General features: G+C 34.0%; 1 protein-coding gene across 1 annotated transcript in view; it reads right to left on the bottom strand.

Annotated features, from left to right (window-relative positions):
• Positions 1–303: 303 nt before the first annotated feature.
• The window catches only part of LOC132271310 (uncharacterized), a 32254-nt gene continuing 14253 nt past the window's right edge, over positions 304–18304 (bottom strand). The window contains exon 4 of the mRNA XM_059772652.1: positions 304–391. Within this exon, the coding sequence (XP_059628635.1) occupies positions 304–391 (88 nt within the window). The remainder of the gene's footprint in view (positions 392–18304) is intronic.

Below are 18304 nucleotides of genomic sequence, written 5' to 3' on the forward strand. Positions count from 1 at the left end.
CTAAAGCTGATCTTATCCTCGAGGTGGCAAGACTGGGTGATATTCTGCAGCAAAGAGAAGAGGAACTCCAGGGATTTAAGACGAAGTTGGTGGAGCTTACTACTGAAGTTTCCTCCCTTAAAGTTCTTCTTCATGCTCCAGCTCTCCATGCTCAACCTAAGTTTTAGGCACCAAGTATCTCTTACGCGCCACTTGACGCACTGGTTGCACCTTCCCCAAGTCACATAATGCCTCAACCACAAGTTTCAAATTCAAATTTGAACGTGACGTCATTTACTCAGGAAAACGTGTCCCCATCCCTACCTACCACATCAAATCAGACGCATGCTTCCCCAATTTCCCTACCAACTGAATCCAATCAACCAACGCCCTCATTCTCGTTCCATGGAAACTGTAAGGAACATCACCCAGGTATGTTCCAATATGATTGTTTTTCCTCACTCATGGACCAACCCCTTGGTCCCCACTCAACCTCATAGACCATCAACACCCATACTCCTCCGAACTCATCCTTACATACCATTATCACGCGTACTCCTCCCAACACAGAGAACATAAACACAACCATTGATGGTCGGATGTATAAGACCTGGTCCTTAGTTGCTCAATTATCTCATTCAGACTAGAACTTTGAATTTTTTAAACCTTCGATCTGTGTTACCTAGACTCATCGTTTCCGGCGAGTGTTCGTGTCGACACGACATGACACGGACACGAACTCGGGATATGCTTCCGACCTTGTACAGTCAAGATCGGACACGATTGTTGAAGAAAACCCTTGTTTCAGTGGTCGGAAATTATTGGTTTCACAGCGATTTTAGGAAGGAGGTTTTGGAGAAGACGAGGGTTCTTCACGTGTTGGTTTTGCATAGAACCTACCCAATTTGGAGCGTCCCACTCACGTGTAAACTTCATAGCCTGTCATTGTCATTAAGAAACGTAATAGAGTGTGTATATATTTATGGTAGTGTATATATATATATATATATATATATATATATATATATATACACACACATATGATTATAGCATTTAAATATCTATATATATAATAATAAATATATATTGTGGTTAGTGGGTTTCCAGCTGTAACCCACTAACCATGTTGACCCTTTGAACATAATAAATAGGTGTAATTTTACATTTTTGACCTTATAATTTATGACGAAAAAATTAGAAAAGATTGTGTAGTATTAAGTTGCATTTTTGCCCCTCAAAAGATCTGGTTAGGACTTCTTTTCTTTTTTCCCTCTTGTGTGTGTGTGTGTGTGTGTGTGTATATATATATATATATGTGAGGTTTTTTATAAGAATACCCCTAAGTTAATATTGTAACGACCCGGTCATTTGCCTTCCTTTCCTTTTTCCTGAAATTTTACGAATGAATTTTTTTCGTTTAATTTTCTTTTCTGAACTCTGTTTCATGTCGCTTAGTGTCATCTCGAGTGCTCGGAATTGGTTCCTGAGACTCTTTTCCGTGGATTGACAACTTTCTCTGAGGACCGAGTCATTTTCACATTTTTTGTTTTTCGATACTATGCACTATTTCGTCCTTTTCCCTATTCTGTCTTATCTCCGTTTGCCAATTTTTGGCACAACCTCACTTCTCATGCTCGGAGTTGGTTTTTGACTTCACGTGCCTTCATCTTAAGTGGTTTCCTTGAAATACGTATCTTTACTTTTGCAAGAAAGTACTCTGGTTGCTCCTGGTGCCCACAGGGGAATGGATGCACAATTCTTTAGATTCTTTTTCATTTCTTGGGGTGTTTTTTGTAAATATATTTTGAAGATATTTTATTTCAGGGGTATCTAAGAAAATATCTTTTGGAAGATATTTTCATTCTAGAGCGGTTTCGCAGTTAACCCTTTTTGTAGGGGCCATTATGCAATTAACAAAAGTTATTGCAAAATGCCTCGTCTGGAGGCTGGATCCACGTACAGGATTCATTTTCACATTTCGTTGGTAGTGGACTCTTGGAATTTCCTTCTAGTCATATTTCCCCAGTTTCAGAGTTTCTGGACCCGGCTGCTAACGAACTTGTTCGGGGCATAACTTTCTGCTCGGGACTTAGTTTTTGATGCCGTTACTTCCGTTGGTCATATTTTCTTATTTTAAATCTTTTCTATTCGCAGAGTTTTTCCGTTTGAGTGCGTTTGCTCAAAATCCACATTTCCGGACCCGGCGGGGCCCTTTTGTGGCACTTTTTGAGATTTCTATAAATAGGTTGCCCTAATTTTTAAAATCAGATTTTCAGACCTTCTTCCTCCTCTTGGCTGGCAACCATGGGAGCCCAAGGGGCTGCCTTCACTCTTTCTTCTCCTCCACTTGATTTCCTTGGTAGAAATCCTTCGGCTTTAGCATTTATTGCTTCCCTCGATGTGCTCTACCTTTTGCCCTTATTAGAATTCATTTCTGACGATTTTTTGAGTTCGGGTTTGGAGTCAAGTTGAGATTTTCATAGGCCTTCTTGCGGATTCTTGTTCACGGTGTTGTCCCCAACAAAACCTCTCGGTATCGTCGAATTCAGAGCACTTTTATTTTGGTGGGCCTTTGGGATTTTCATCTCAAATTGAGGTAGGGGATGTTCTAGGTTTAAATTCTTGTTATATAGCATGCTTGTGATGCTTATACTACTTGTTTGCATGATTAAATATAAAATCTAGAGATTTTATTATTTATTTTTCTTGTACGGAATCTAATTTTTCCTGTTGCTCATGACTTGGTTTAAACATGTAGCATGATTTTATATTGCCCCTTGATATGCTCATTGTCGTGTATTAAAATTGGAACATTTGAATAAGTATTACAGATTTTATTTAATATTTATTTTAGGTGAAAGATTAATTCACATGGCCTTAACTAACTTGAAATTAATATGCGTTAGCATATTAAATTAGGCCTTAGCATGCTCTCCAACATAGTTGAATTTGAAAGTAATTGGAGGTGTTTTGAAAATTAGTAATTATTAATTAATTTAATTAATTAATTTGCCCCGAATGCACTATTCACTCTATTTGAATTCCGACTTGATATTCTTGATTTACATGCATATAGCTTCACATATATTTGATTTGGAATATTCGGTTAGGTTTTGAAACCTTTTATTTAATTAAATTCCATGTTTAAGATTAATCCTCATATAATATACAACTTGGAATTGAAGTGTGGCATGCTAGAAAATTAAGCTTAGGTATAGTTGTTCACATATATTAAATTGGGATTAATTGCATGAGAATTGCAACTTTTAATTTATATTTAACTTTAATGAAAGGTTAAGTCACATGGCCTTAAATTAAATGAAATAAACTTGTAATGTAATATTACATTAGTCCTTGACATATTCTCTAAGATATGTTAAATTGAGAACATTTGGCTAAGTTTAAAAATCTAGAGATTTTAATTAAAAGAATTAATTAAAATCTATTTTGTGGCCCATTAGCTTAATTAAGGTTTTAACTTGATATTTGTATTGGCTATGACTTGTTTACTGGTATATATTAATTTGGGACTATCTGAAGTTGTTTTAGAACCTTGGGATTTAAATTAGCATGATTTAATTAAAGTTCTACTTTGTTGTTCTAACAACCTAATTGAGTTTTAGAATGGATATAGGTGATGACCTTGCCATGCCCTTTAACATGTATTAAATTGAGGTTAATTGAAATTGAATCGGAAATCTAGAGAATTTAATTGTGTTTATCTATTTAAATTCTATCAATTTGCTCTATGATCTAGTTGTGTTTTAGAAGTGGTTTCTATATTCAAATCACGGACTTAGTCTTGTTGTATATTCATTTGGTTATATTTTGAACATTGGATAACATAATTGCTATGTTTGTATTCATGAGAATATGTTTTCCTTATTGAATATATTGTTGCCTTGTGTAATGATTTGCACACTTCGTGTTTAACATCTTTCATGCATAGCGTGTAACGAATCGCACACTGAAGATTCGACATTCATCATATCATATTAGTTGTGGATTTAGAGCATGTATTGTATAGGTTTCCAAATTTGGTTGTGCTTAGTAGATAGTTGATTATCTTGCATATTCCTGTTGATATATGCGTTGTTGCACAACTTGTTGATTTTGGAAACTTGGGGATATCGTTGTTTGACTATGGCTAGGACGTGGTTCTAGTACGGGGGATAGTCCCTCTATATGGTCTAGTGCGCACATAGGGAGGTTACCCATGGGCTAGTAACCCTAAAGTAACTATGTTGTCGGTCTGATCCGGCGTGACATCCGAGTATCCACTTTGTTTGATTTCGCATTTCATTTTCAAGTTTATAACTAGATGATGTTGTAACTTGTTGTTTCTTATTTGTCGTTCCATTTTAAGTTACAGGATGTTAACTTTGCGAAATTGTGCTTTATGCGTTATATTGGAAGTTCCAATGTTGGTTAAATTGCATCGATATTGAAAATCGTGTTTTGACGTTCTAATAAAGTTTAGGATTGATCCTATTAATTCATTTATAACATAGACGTTAGGTGGCATGAACCACTACTGTTATTTTGTGCTTTAGATTCTAAGTTGATGGCTTTGAGAACTTAAACCTTGTTGCATTGTATAATATGCTCTTTTGTTGTTGAATTGCATGGATAATGTGATTCTTGTTAACTTGCATTCAAATATGCTTTTGTCATGTTGTATGGATTACTCTAGACCTAGTTCAATTGTATTAAAAATGCAATTCATGTTAATCTATGCTCAAGCATCCTTCTTGTCGTGTTCTTTGGATTATCCCAACCATGATTCGTTTCATACACGTATGTATATCATGATTCTTATTGCTTAGACTCTAAGTTAGCTTAGGATGCTCCCCGAGTCTCACTTGGACATAGACGTTAAATGGCATGAGCCCCTTTAACATGTTTCACCTTAAGGTGATAAATTTATAAAATGCTAGGTCGATGCATGCTCATCTCCTACGAGTAGCTTTATGTTACTCACCCCTACGATACTGGGGCATATTTCAGGTACGAAGACTTGGTTCGTGACGCCTAGCATTCCTTGGATGTCGTGTAGCTTTCAAGTTTCCATTTCATGCAAATGTTAGCATGAAATGTCATTTTGTAGACTTATATGTCAAAATATGTATATTTGATTCCATGTATGTAATGTGTACTTAAGTACACTCCTTTCAATGTATTTGATATATATGAGATGAGGCCGAAGGCCAATGACCATTATATTGTATTCTATGTACTTTTTAACTTCAAGAAATATTGTGAAAATCTTGAAAAATCGCAAGTCATTGCTTCACCATAGTTGCATCGGGTGTGGGAATTCCATTTTCATTGAGTTCCACGACCTCATGGAAGGTCACTTTGACTTCTTAGAGTCCTGTTTTCTGTTTTTGCTTTCACATATCGGATCCGTTATCAGATTATCCTTACAGTTCATCACAGGACACGTTGGCCTAAAAATCAGGGTCATCACAAATACAATTACGTAATTTTGTACTCATGGAAAATCTTCTCCCCAGTTTTATTTTATTTTTTGTTTTTCCCTCTCTGTTTTCTTCAGAGTTCATATTGCCGGCCAGCAGTGCAAGAAACACTGTGAGATCGCCATTGCCCAAGGAGCATTGCAAGAGAGGTAAGTGGAATCCATATTTTAATCCCTCTTGCATCGACTGAGCAGTTGTCGATTCATTGGATTCGGCCGGACTCAATATTTTAATTCTGGTTTCTCACCGAAATCCATGGATTTCGACCGGAATCCATGGATTTCGACCGGAATCATTCTTTTGTCGTCGATCTCGTCTTATTGAACATGGAGTAGTAAAATAAACTATGAGAAATTTGAGTTCCATTGATTCCAATCTGAATCCATGTTTCAAATCTGGTCTGTATACATGGTATTACAAATTTGATTCACAAAGCACTTTTATTTCAATGTTTTCTTTGTTAGAACCACCAGAAAGTTCACAGAAGAAAGTTCACGACGGCAGACACAAATTAATGGAAAGAGGAGGAACCCCAGTTATATTGTTTATACAAGTGGGTCACTTTTTGTCCATTAAAATAATAATTTTAGTTTCACCAATGAATAATTTAGACAAGGTTATTTTTGGGCATTGGACTTTGTACATCATTTTTCCATCATCCATACAACAAAATATATACAAATTTGTTACAATAAAATACACAATAGTTTATAACTTTATATATGTACTTATTTATTAATATTAATGCTTGTTTTTTTAAAATATAAAGGACAATGATCAAAATATAAAACTTATATACTTTGACTTTTCAAAGTGGACAACTAATATGGAAAATCTAAAAATAATATTGTCTAAAATAATAAAAGGTTTTTCCCATAATTAAATTTCATAAATCCATTCAAAAGGGTAAATAAATACTTATGCATTTTTTATATAACTTTCATATAAAAAATATTGAAAGTAAACTAATTTCACATTAATTACTAATCATATTTGAGGTTTATAAATATTCTAAAAGATATTATATACATTATATTTAAATTAATTAACTTTTTGTCCCATATTTAAAGCTCGGTACCTTACACACCCACTTATTGCATATAATTTTCTTATTACTCATTAATAATGTTTAAGGGTATAAATATCCTACAAAAAAAAAAATTTAAATTTATATTACTTAAGATTCTTTTCTATTTAAATCTCACATATCCATTTATTAGTAAGATAATTATATAAATAATTACACAATAAATTATTTATTTTGTTTACAAAAATATTAGAATAAAATTAAGTATTTAACTAAAAACAAAAAGCTTATATTTAAGTATTTAACTATATAGTTCAACACATGGAATTAAGAAGGTTACACTTAGTACAGTGATTCATATATAACTATATAATTAAACACATTGAATTATATTTGTCCTAATTAAACACATTGAATTAAGGAGGCTATAATAGTAAAGTAATCCTACAGGACTATATAATTAAATACATGAAATTAAGAAGGCTACACTAATATAGTGATCCTATTACCTATATAACTATATAATTTAACACGTTTAATTAAAAATCTCACACTAGTATAGTGATCTATATTTACCTATATAATTAAACACATTGAATTAAAGAGGCTATACTAGTATAGTGATCCTATATAATTAAACACGTGAAATTAAAAATCTCACACTAGTTTAGTGATCCATATATAACTATACAGTTAAACACATTGAATTAAGGAGGCTAAAATAGTATAGTAATCCTATATGACTATATAATTAAAGACATGGAATTAAAAATCACACACTAGTATAGTTATCTATATATAATCAAACACATTGGATTAAGGAGTCTATACTAGTATAGTGATCCTATATAATTATATAATTAAACACATGAAATTAAAAGTTCACGAACGAGACTATAGTGATCATTGATCAATTGATAACTATATAGTAATTGAACTCATGAGACTATAATAATCATTACATTACTATTGAGACTATAGTAATGAATAGATAAGTATATAGTAATTGAACTTATGAGACTATAGTAATCAATACTTAACTAATGAGACTATAGTAATCACTAATTAATAGATAACTATATAGTAATTGAGTTCATGAGACATAGTAATCAATAGATAACTACTGAAATTATACTAATCAATAGATAATTATATAGTAATTGAGAAACTATAGTAATCAATTAAGTTAGATGATGAATTAATGATTTACATGATTTCTTGCTAATTATTATTACTTTGCCTATTCGAATTTAATCACAATGATTAATTGAATGATGAAATATTTAATTAAGAATAATTGTTTAGACAATAAATAAAATATTTATTATTAAACTAATGTTGCTATTCTATACACTAATTTTGTGACTTCACATCATCACAGGTACGAAAGTTGTTTAAATGTTAACTTAATATATAATATTAGATTTTAAATCAATGAAAAGGCTATTTGGGGGTGATGGCTTAGTCAGGTCATTAAATGCTACTGTGACATATTTTGTGGCTCAAAGCACATCTCATGCACCATACTTACACACCACCATTTTCAGAAGAGCTCCAGCCTACGCCATTTTCATCTTCTCTCTCTCTTTTTCTTGCACCATTTTGATGTTGCTCCTGTTGGGATTTATATGCCCTGGCATAGCAAATTCATATTTGGATTATAGTGACATATGTTCCTGACATATCTAAAATATTTATGATTTATATAATTAGAGAATTCAATATATTATGTTTCGATTCATTATGGAATTGATAATGTCAACTTGATTACAAGAGATATTTATATATGTATGTGATGGCGATCAATACATAATTATAAATAGTAATCATAAATTGTTCATAATTGGTAATTATGGATGGACCCATTATTAACTAAGACTTGAACTGGATCTACGTTAGGTTGAGATAAATTGTGAGAGTCGTCGTATGCAATTGCTCCCTATCACTGTCATGACATTTGACTCTTAAGTATGAGAGAAATATAGACTCTTTTATTAATTAGTAATTACTTTGATTTGTTCAGCGGATTCTTCGGAATCCTTAGACCGACACTTTGGATAATTATGTAATTAATAGTTAGAGGGTTATATTTTCAATATTTGCATCATTGTTACTTGTATTTATTTTGTATTGATTATGGTTGATCATAAAGTAAATTCGTGTGTTTTTAGATAAAATGATTTATTATATATTTATTTATTTAAATTATTATTTTTGTCAAACAAATGCTTTATTGTGATCGAGATGGAAATAATCAAAGGTCCCAAAATAAATATATTAATTAAGTAGTCGGATTGATGTCTTTGTTTATCCGATAACTAATTATGCATAGAGGGGTCAAAGTGCAACATTGACTTAGATGTTATTTATTATTTAATTGGAGTTCAATTAATTTTTTTTAGTGGAGTAGAATTTAATTTATGAATTAATTGAATTGGTTCCATGGATCAGGTCAATTATTAATTCATTGTAGCCAAGAAAATAATAAGCCCAAAGGATTCTCACTTATAGCCCAACTTGATATTGGAATCCTATTAGATTTGAGATATGTGAATTAGAGATTGAGAAGGATTTTTTGTTTCCTTTCCTTATCTTTATGTTGCCTATATATACATGGTTCATGTATATTTTACAGGTGACTTTTGGAAGAAAAAGGAATATATTTTCTCTCTCTAGAATTTTAGGGTTAATGTTCTCATCTAATGGAGGCTCCCATAAGCCTAACTTTCCAAGGTTATTCATGGAGGCTTATGGGTGATTCTTAAAGGCAAAACCATTACTAAGAAGATGGAGATCCAAGGAGGCATCTAGGAAAATGATCTACAATAAATGAGAACATTCATTTTAGATAAGAGATTTAAGGTTTACTCAAACCTTGATGTAAGTTTTCTATCCTTAAATTGAATGGATCGTCATATTCTTCATGCATAAAACTTGTCTATACACATGAATCAAGATCTTTATTTGAAAAACCCTCATAAAGTTTTGAAAACTTCCATTTCCCTAACTATGGTATTAGAGGTAGAATTGATTCATGTATAGAGTTTATATCTTTTATTGAAAAAAATCATCATTCATGAATCCAAATTTACATATGCATATGCATATATTATTTTATGATCATGATGTATGTATATTTGTGATTGGATGATGTTGATGTATGTTTGGGTCATGGGTGAAGTTTATAGGTTAATTAAATGTAATTTTATCTTTGGATAAATGTAGTTAAGGTTTTGATTTAGTCATTTGAAATTTCAACGATGTAATTTAATTTTTTCCATTGTATTTCAAATTGTAAAATTTATTTAAAGCCATATAATCTTCATCAAATGGTGCTATGAAGTTTCAAGAAGGTTTAAGAGGGTTTAATTTGTCTTCAGGAATTTTTTAGAATTTTTTAGAATTTTTGTGGAATTTTTCCAGAATTTTTTTAAAGCCAATAATATTTTCTGGGAATTTTTATTAATTTTCTGGAATTTTTCTACGATTTTTCGGCAATCGGAGTACCGCCAGTAGCGAAGGCGGCGCCGGAGTATGGCTGGCCGATCCGATGCGGCGTAATACACCAACATGCGGTGTGCCCTTATTAGCAGCCATCGGATCAAAGAATAGAAGAGGAGATGATCTAGTGAAGCGCGGCAAGAATGCGCTCCATGCGCCACCAGTGAATAGGCGCGTGAGGACCACGCGCCAGAGACAAAGTCAACACCACATGGTGCGTGCCAACGCGTGGAACACGCTGGCAACTCCCACACGGGCGTGGGAGCACGTGACATGCGTAAAAACATTCCACCAGCGCGTGCAGGCGCGTGGGAGTGCGTGGCACGCGCTGCAAGCTTCCTCCAGCTCGTGTAAGCGCGTAGCACGCACTGGGAACCTTCCCAGATGCGCTTAGGGGCGTCCGATGGTGTCTTAAGGCACGTTAGGTTGGGTTACAGCATCTTGCAGGTGTACATAAGCTTTAGATGGACCCTCGCGCAATAATTAGAGCATTTAAATGTTAAAAGCTAAATCCATTAGCCATTTTATTTGTTTTTGTCTGTTATCTAATTATTTTTGGTCATACATTGGATCCATGATTTTTATCTAAATGACTTGATTTATATTAATTAAATTATGAAAATTAATTGGATTTGATTACTAATTAATTAGAGGGCACTTATTGGGGAATAAAAAATTATTTTTAAAGTTTGCCTCAAATTAAATATTAGTGAATCATTTAAAAATCTAGATATTTTCTAAATTTAATTGGATTAAAATCAAGGCATTTTGCATACATTAAATCATGAATCGAAAACCCTAATTATAAATAATTAAAAATTGAGTGGGAGTAGGGATTTTGATACATTACCCCATGGCCTTCGCTATTATAACCATTATAATTAGATCTTCAAAAATAAGGCCCCACGCATGATTTGAAGAGTTTAAAAATTACAAGAATAGTTGTCGCATGAAAATGAAAATATTAAATGTTTATTGTAATTAGATCTTTAAAAATAAGGCCCTACACATGATTTAAAGAGTTTAGATTATAATGACAAGATATTTAATGTTTTATTTCTCGTTAGAGTATTAATAACGTTATACACTAAATCTAAAATCAATAGTGTTAGCTCCCCAATGGAGTGGTCTACACTAGTTGATTTTAGAAAGGCTAAACATAATCGGGAATCATTTCATATATATAGACAAGGCATTATCTTAAGAGATATGGAAATGATGGGATTTGCCCACCAATAGCAATAATGAACTTCACCAACCGAATAAGTTATTGGCATATTGGTTATCTGATTTTTCATGCAAAGTGGTTAAGGGACCCACATATTATTATTTTAATGGAAGTGCTCGCCTTAACAAATGAATCTCAACAATAGTAATAATGAACTCCTCCATCAGGATAAGTTATTAACGTACTGATTCTGTAATTTATTATACTACGAAATTGAAGGACCTACATTAATTAAAAGGGATTGTTCATCAATAATGATAATGAATTCCTATACTATTAAGATTTATTATACTATGTGGTTGACAAACTCATTTTAATTTTAAATATGCATGATAGTATTAATAATTCATCTTGCATATTGTATGAATGCATTTATATTCAGATTAATTATGTCTAATCCATTTAATCTGCTTACTAACATATTCAATGTAATTGAACCTCATTTATATTGACTGAAAAAGGAACTTAGATATTTTACTCACAACGTAAGGGTACAAAATGTATTTACTACTCCTGTACCTAATCCTTTTATTTTAAGATACCCAATTTGACATTAATACTTTTAATAAGTGAAATAAGGCAAATGATATGACTTGGTCCAATATTCTAAAATTTATCTCCAATACGCTCCAAAGCTAACATTTGCATTATTTCATTTTCATCAAACATCATGTTAAATGTCAATGAGATGTTTTGGTGAGATTAGATAGAGTGTATGCCTTAGTACTATGTCAGACTTGAATACCATTGAGATAGCCTAAGGAACTCCAGTAAAAAATTGTATTTTAAAAATGATTGTTATTATTTAAAAATTAACTGGAGGTCAATAAGGCTAACTTGGGTGGTAAGTTTCAAGTTTACATGATTATTGTCTTATTACCAAGCTCGTTTGACTCTTTTAGAGTGAACTAAATAAGGAACCAGTTTGAGTTTACAATCGCTGATATTCTTATAAAGTTAGTAACTTATGAAGGGATAATCAAAAGTATAGGCATTCCTATCAATCTAACCTAGTTTGTACCATCTTCTTCTAGGCTCAAGTGGATGGGCAAAGGAAAAGAATAAGGATGACAATAGGACTACGCTAGCACAAAGTATGGGGATCCAAAAGATTAAAGGAAATAAAGTAGTGTATGTTGAGGGCGAAAGAAATTGTTTCTTTTGTAGCCAACTAAGACACTTAAGGAACGAGTTGTCTAAGCAACTACGTGGCATAGAAAATATATATATTTAATCATTAAGCTATGTTATGTGGTTGCATCTATTAATTCCTGATGGATAGATTCTGGAGCTACTGAACATGTTTGCAATTCGTTGTAAGGATTTTAGGAATCCAGAAGTCTTCATGGCATGGATATATATTTGTCTTTTGACTTGATGCCAAGGTTGCAGCTAAGTCAGTGGGAGTATTACATCTGAAATTAGAGTGTGACGACCCTAGTTTTTCAAGCTAGTGCGTCCTGTGATGAACCGAAGATTGACCCGATAGCGGATCCAGATGCCAAAGCAAGACACAAAACAACGGTCTCCCAAGGCATAACACACCTCTAAGACACTTTGATGACCTTCTATGAGGTCGTTGAACTCAATGAGAACTGACGCGAAAGCAAAAGATATGAAATATGACAAAGAAGCCCCCAGGAACAAAATAGTCACTTTACATGAAAATGATGTCCCTATAATGTATATTATTCCCGAGACACATCCATAACATCCCTTGAAGTCACGGAATTCAAAAGAAAGTAACGGAAGCGAATTACAAGAAAACCAGACAAAAATAGCCCCAAAGGCAAAATGGTCATTTCTGAAAATATAAAATCGGGTGCAACCGAGCACACCATTGGGAAGACAGTGAAAAATTAATCAAGTTAGACTCAAGAATCACTTGATTCGGAGTCCGGATGGAAGAGAAAAGTCAAAACAAAGTTTTGACGTCGCCGCGGCTGTGAATAGTATTTTGATAGCACTGAATAGTAACCTGGGCAAAATGCTGAAATTCGTGTGCCGTTTTGAGGCCCTAAACGACGTTTTCTGGAAAAATACGAAGAAGAAACCCCCCTCAAAATAATTTTTCCAGGCTAACCATATTGAAAGAAAATTTTATTTTTAACGTGAATCCCCAAAATGCCCTCATAACAGACTTTTTTTAATAATGCATATGCGCACAGGAAATCAAATTTGACGCGGAGTTTTTGAGACCGAGACGACATTTTCTGAAAAAATGCAAAGAAGAAACCACCCCCAAAAATTACGTTTTTTGCCTGGCCATGTCAAAATAAGAAAATAAAATACACAGTGAAATGCCCATAATGCCCCCAAGAAAATTAGGTCAAGGGTGCCTAAAAGCTGCTATAGGGACTTCTAAATTCTGCTAGAACTGAGAGCAAAAACGGGGCCCTTAACGACATTTTCTGAAAAAATACAAAAAATAAACCCCTCCCAAAATCGAATTTTCTACCCGGTATCGCGAGAGAAAATGAGAAAAAAACACATTGTGAAATGGCCAAAATGCCCCTAGATCAGTAGAGGCTAAAAAACTCAAAAGTAAATCCATAGAGTACTCATTTTGTTAAATATGACTCTAAACTTGAAAAAGATCATGCACTCAAACGTAACTTACCTAATAGAACGTGTTACAATGGTCCACAGTTTAAAAATACCGTCGATGCAAAATTCGACCCCCCGACGGTAAAAAAGGCGAAAATGAACGAGAAATGAGAAATTTGAAAACCAAAATTAACAAATGATTTCAAATTACCATTTGGCCCTTAGCCACACTTCATACATGATTAATGAGACCCTATGAAAGAATAAAAATGGAATTCCCACATCCGATGCAAACATAGTAAAGCAAAGACTTGTTATTTTTCAATATTTTCATAATATTTCATGAAGTTGAAAGTTACATAGGATACAAACTAGATACCACTGGCCTATGGCCTCATCTTATACATGTCAAATACATTATAAAGAGTGTACTCATGTATACATTACATGTATGGAATCAAAAAATACAAGTTTTGACGTATAAGGCTACAAAATGATATTTTTTGCTAACATTTGCATGAAATGGAAACTTGAAAGCTACAAGTCATCCAAGGAATGATGAGTATCACAAACCAAGTCTTTATACCTGAAACAAATCCCCAGTAACTTCAGGGTGAGTAACATAAAGCTACTCGTAGGAAATGAGCATGCATCGACCTAGCATTTTACAAGGTTATTACATTTATGTGAAGCAATTCAAGGATCATGCTACCTAATGGTGGTTATCGTGGGCACCAACGTTTAAAATTGTACTAAGAATGTGAGTGTGCAAAGTGGCCAAGTTTTAAATTTATAAAAGCCACTACTACCTCTAACTAAAAATATAGTTAGAGTGAGTAGGGATCGTCCAAAGGGATTGTGGGCGTGTTTGCAATGGAAACAATGTATAGGGTTAGTAGGTCAAGTGATCAAAAGGTGGTTTGTTTGGTTGATTAAACTACAATGCAATTGAAATTAAAGCAAGTAAAAGGTAACAATTTAGAATATAGGTAAAAGATATAGAGGAGATGACTTGGGGTACTAGAGCTCACCACTAAGCTTGACTTCACTAGACACTAGCAATTGTATATCAATGGGGAAAATTGAATTGTAACTTTTGTGTGTGTGTGTGTGTGGCATTAATTGAAACTAGGCATAGATGGCAAATAAGTATAGATTGTCTAGCCAATTCAAATGGAAAACACAACCTATCAAATGAGACCAAAATCCTTTCAATGAAACCACAATTTATGCACACATAACTATCTAAAAGCATACACCATTTGCATTCATAAGCATGGAACACCAAGGAACAAGAATAGATTGTCCACCTATCTATGAATCTAAAGCAACTACACTACATCTACACTAAAGACAAGGAAATCAAACTAAGTAAGCTAAAGGTGTGGCACAATCCATCAAGAAACATGTGTGAATCTTCAAATAAATTACAAGAGTATTCAGTTAAGCAGTATGTTTTGACCATCTCTAGATTAACTTCAACCATACACATAAACATGCATAAACTCCACTAAATCTAGAGAAAAACACATGAATCATCCATTCTAGCATACATAGTGTGACGACCCTGGTTTTTAGACCAGCGTGTCCTGTGATGAACCGTAAGGATGATCCGATAATGGATCCGAATGCGGAAGCGAAAACAGAAAACAAGACTCTAAGAAGTCAAAGTGACCTTCCATAAGGTCGTGGAACTCAACAAGAACTGATGCGGAAGCAGAAGATCGAAAATATGACAAATAAGCCCCCAAGGGCAAAATAGTCATTTCTGTAAACTGTAGATTCGGGTGCCACCGAGCACACCGCTGGAAGGACAACAAAAAACTAATAATGATGGACTTAAGAATCGCATGATTCGGAGTCCGGACGAAAGAGAAACGGCATGACGAAGAAAAACGAACACTTAAGGCAAAAAGGGTAAACTGGTAATTATCCAGGAAGAACCGGGTGCAACTGAGCACACCGTTGGAAAGACAGCGAAAAATTAGGCAAGTTCAAAAAAAAATTCACTTGAATCGGAGTCCGGACGAAGGAGAAAAGCCCAAAAGAAGAGTTGACGTCGCGGTGGCCCGACGAGGGGCCACGACAGCCCCATGCGCACGCCCATGTGCTTGCCCATGCATGCCGCGCGCGCGCTAGTGCACACATGGCTGGCAGCAGCAGCCCATTAAGCTGCTGTGGGTTTGTTTTTCAGAAAAATCCGGAACAGAGGCTGAATTTGGAGGCCTAGATGAATTTTTTTGCAAAAACACAAAGAAGAAACCCCCCTCAAAATTGAGTTTTCTACGTGACTTGCGAGAGAATAAAAAAAAAACGCAATATAGAATGCCCAAAATGCCCTCCCAAGAAATCTGGTCCAGAGGGTCGAAAAAGCTGCTAAATAGAAAACTGAAAGCTGAACTTCGTAAGCGATTTCCGATGCCAAGATGACATTTTCTGGAAAAACACGAAAAAGAAACCCCCCCTAAAATCATGTTTTCTATTCAACCATGTTGAAAGAAGAAAATAAAACCATAGTGAAAAGTCTATAATGCCCCTAGATCAGAATATGCAAAAAAGGTGCGAAATGAATTCACAAGAGGCTCAAAACATAAACGATAAGGTTTTTCTCAGAAACGACCATGCACGCAAACGTAACTTACCTATTAGGACGTGCTACAATGGTCCACGACTTAAAAATACCACCGATACAAAATCCGGCCCCCCAACAGGCAAAAAGGCAAAAATAGAACTTGGAATGAAAACTCGAAATCCAAAAATATAAAACGGGATCAAATGACCATTTGGCCCTTGGCCACACTTCATACAAGATTAATAAGACCTATAAAAGAATAAAAATGGAATTCCCACACCCGATGCAACCATGGTGAAGCAATGACTTGCAATTTTTCAAGGTTTTCATAACATTTCATAAAGTTAAAAAGTTGCATAGAATACAATATAATGGTCATTGGCCTCTGGTCTCATCTCATACATATCAAATACAATGAAAGGAGTGTACTTAAGCACACATTACATACATGAAATCAAATATACATATTTTGACATATAAGTCTACAATATGACATTTCATGCTAACATTTGCATAAAATGGAAACTTGAAAGCTACACGACATCCAAGGAATGCTAGGCGTCACGAACTAAGTCTTCGTACCTGAAATATGCCCCAGTATCGTAGGGGTGAGTAACATAAAGCTACTCGTAGGAGATGAGCATGCATCAACCTAGCATTTTACAAATTTATCACCTTAAGGTGAAACATGTTAAAGGGGTTCATGCCACCTAACATCTATATCGAAATGAGACTCAGGGAGCATCCTAAGCTACCTTAGAGTGTTTCTAGCATACATCACATCATCTATGCCATTTAAACAACATGGAAGCACGTTATACAAAACAACGAGATATAGGTTCTTAAAGGTATTAACTTGCAATCTCGAATATAGATACAACTAAAGTGATCATGTCACCTAATGTCTATGTTCTAAATAAGTCTAAGGAATCATCTTAGGCCATGCTGAACAACCAAAATGCAATTTACAACTTCAATACAATCTAACCACATAAAAGCATATTATACAAAGCAACAAAATATAATTTCTTAAAGCTATCAGCTTGAAATCTAAAGCACGAAAACAACAGAAGTAGGTCATGCCACCTAACGTCTAAGTTATAAATTAATCAATATGATCAATCCTAAGCTTTATTAGAACGTCAAAACACGATTTTCAATATTGATGCAATTTAACCAACATTGGAACTTCCAATACAACGCATAAAGCACAATTTCGCAAAGTTAACATCTTGTAACTTAAAATGGAATGACAATTAAGAAACAATAAGTTACAACATCATCTAGTTACCAACTTGAAAATGAAATGCGAAATCAAACAAAGTGGATACTCGGATGTCACGCCGGATCAGACCGACAACATCGTTACTTTAGGGTTACTAGCCCATGGGTAACCTCCCTATGTGCGCACTAGACTATATAGAGGGACTATCCCCCGTACTAGAACCACGTCTTAACCATAGTCAAACAACAACATCCCCAATTTTCCAAAATCAACAAGTTGTGCAACAACGCATATATCAACAGGAATATGTAAGATAATCAACTATCTACCAAGCACAACCAAATTTGGAAACCTATACAATATATGCTCTAAGTCCACAACTAATATGATGTGGTGAATGTCGAATCTTCAGTGTGCGATTCGTTACACGCTATGTATGAATTATGTTAAATACGAAATGTGCAAATCATTACACAAGGCAACAATATATTCAATAAGGAAAACATATTCTCATGAGTATAAAATAGCAACTATGTTATCCAATGCTCAAAACATAACCAAATGAATATACAACAAGTCCATGTCCAGGATTTTGATATAGAAACGACTTTCAAACACAATTAAATCCATGGCTCAATTTGATAGAATTTAATTAAATAAAAATAATTAAATTCCCTAGATTCTAATTCAATTCCAAATAACCTCAAATTAATACATATTAAAGAACATGGCATGGTCATTACCT

This window comes from Cornus florida, unplaced genomic scaffold, assembly GCF_030987335.1.
Source record: "Cornus florida cultivar Cherokee Brave unplaced genomic scaffold, ASM3098733v1 CherokeeBrave_3.0.0_Hap2_Chr01, whole genome shotgun sequence".
Lineage (NCBI taxonomy): Eukaryota > Viridiplantae > Streptophyta > Magnoliopsida > Cornales > Cornaceae > Cornus > Cornus florida.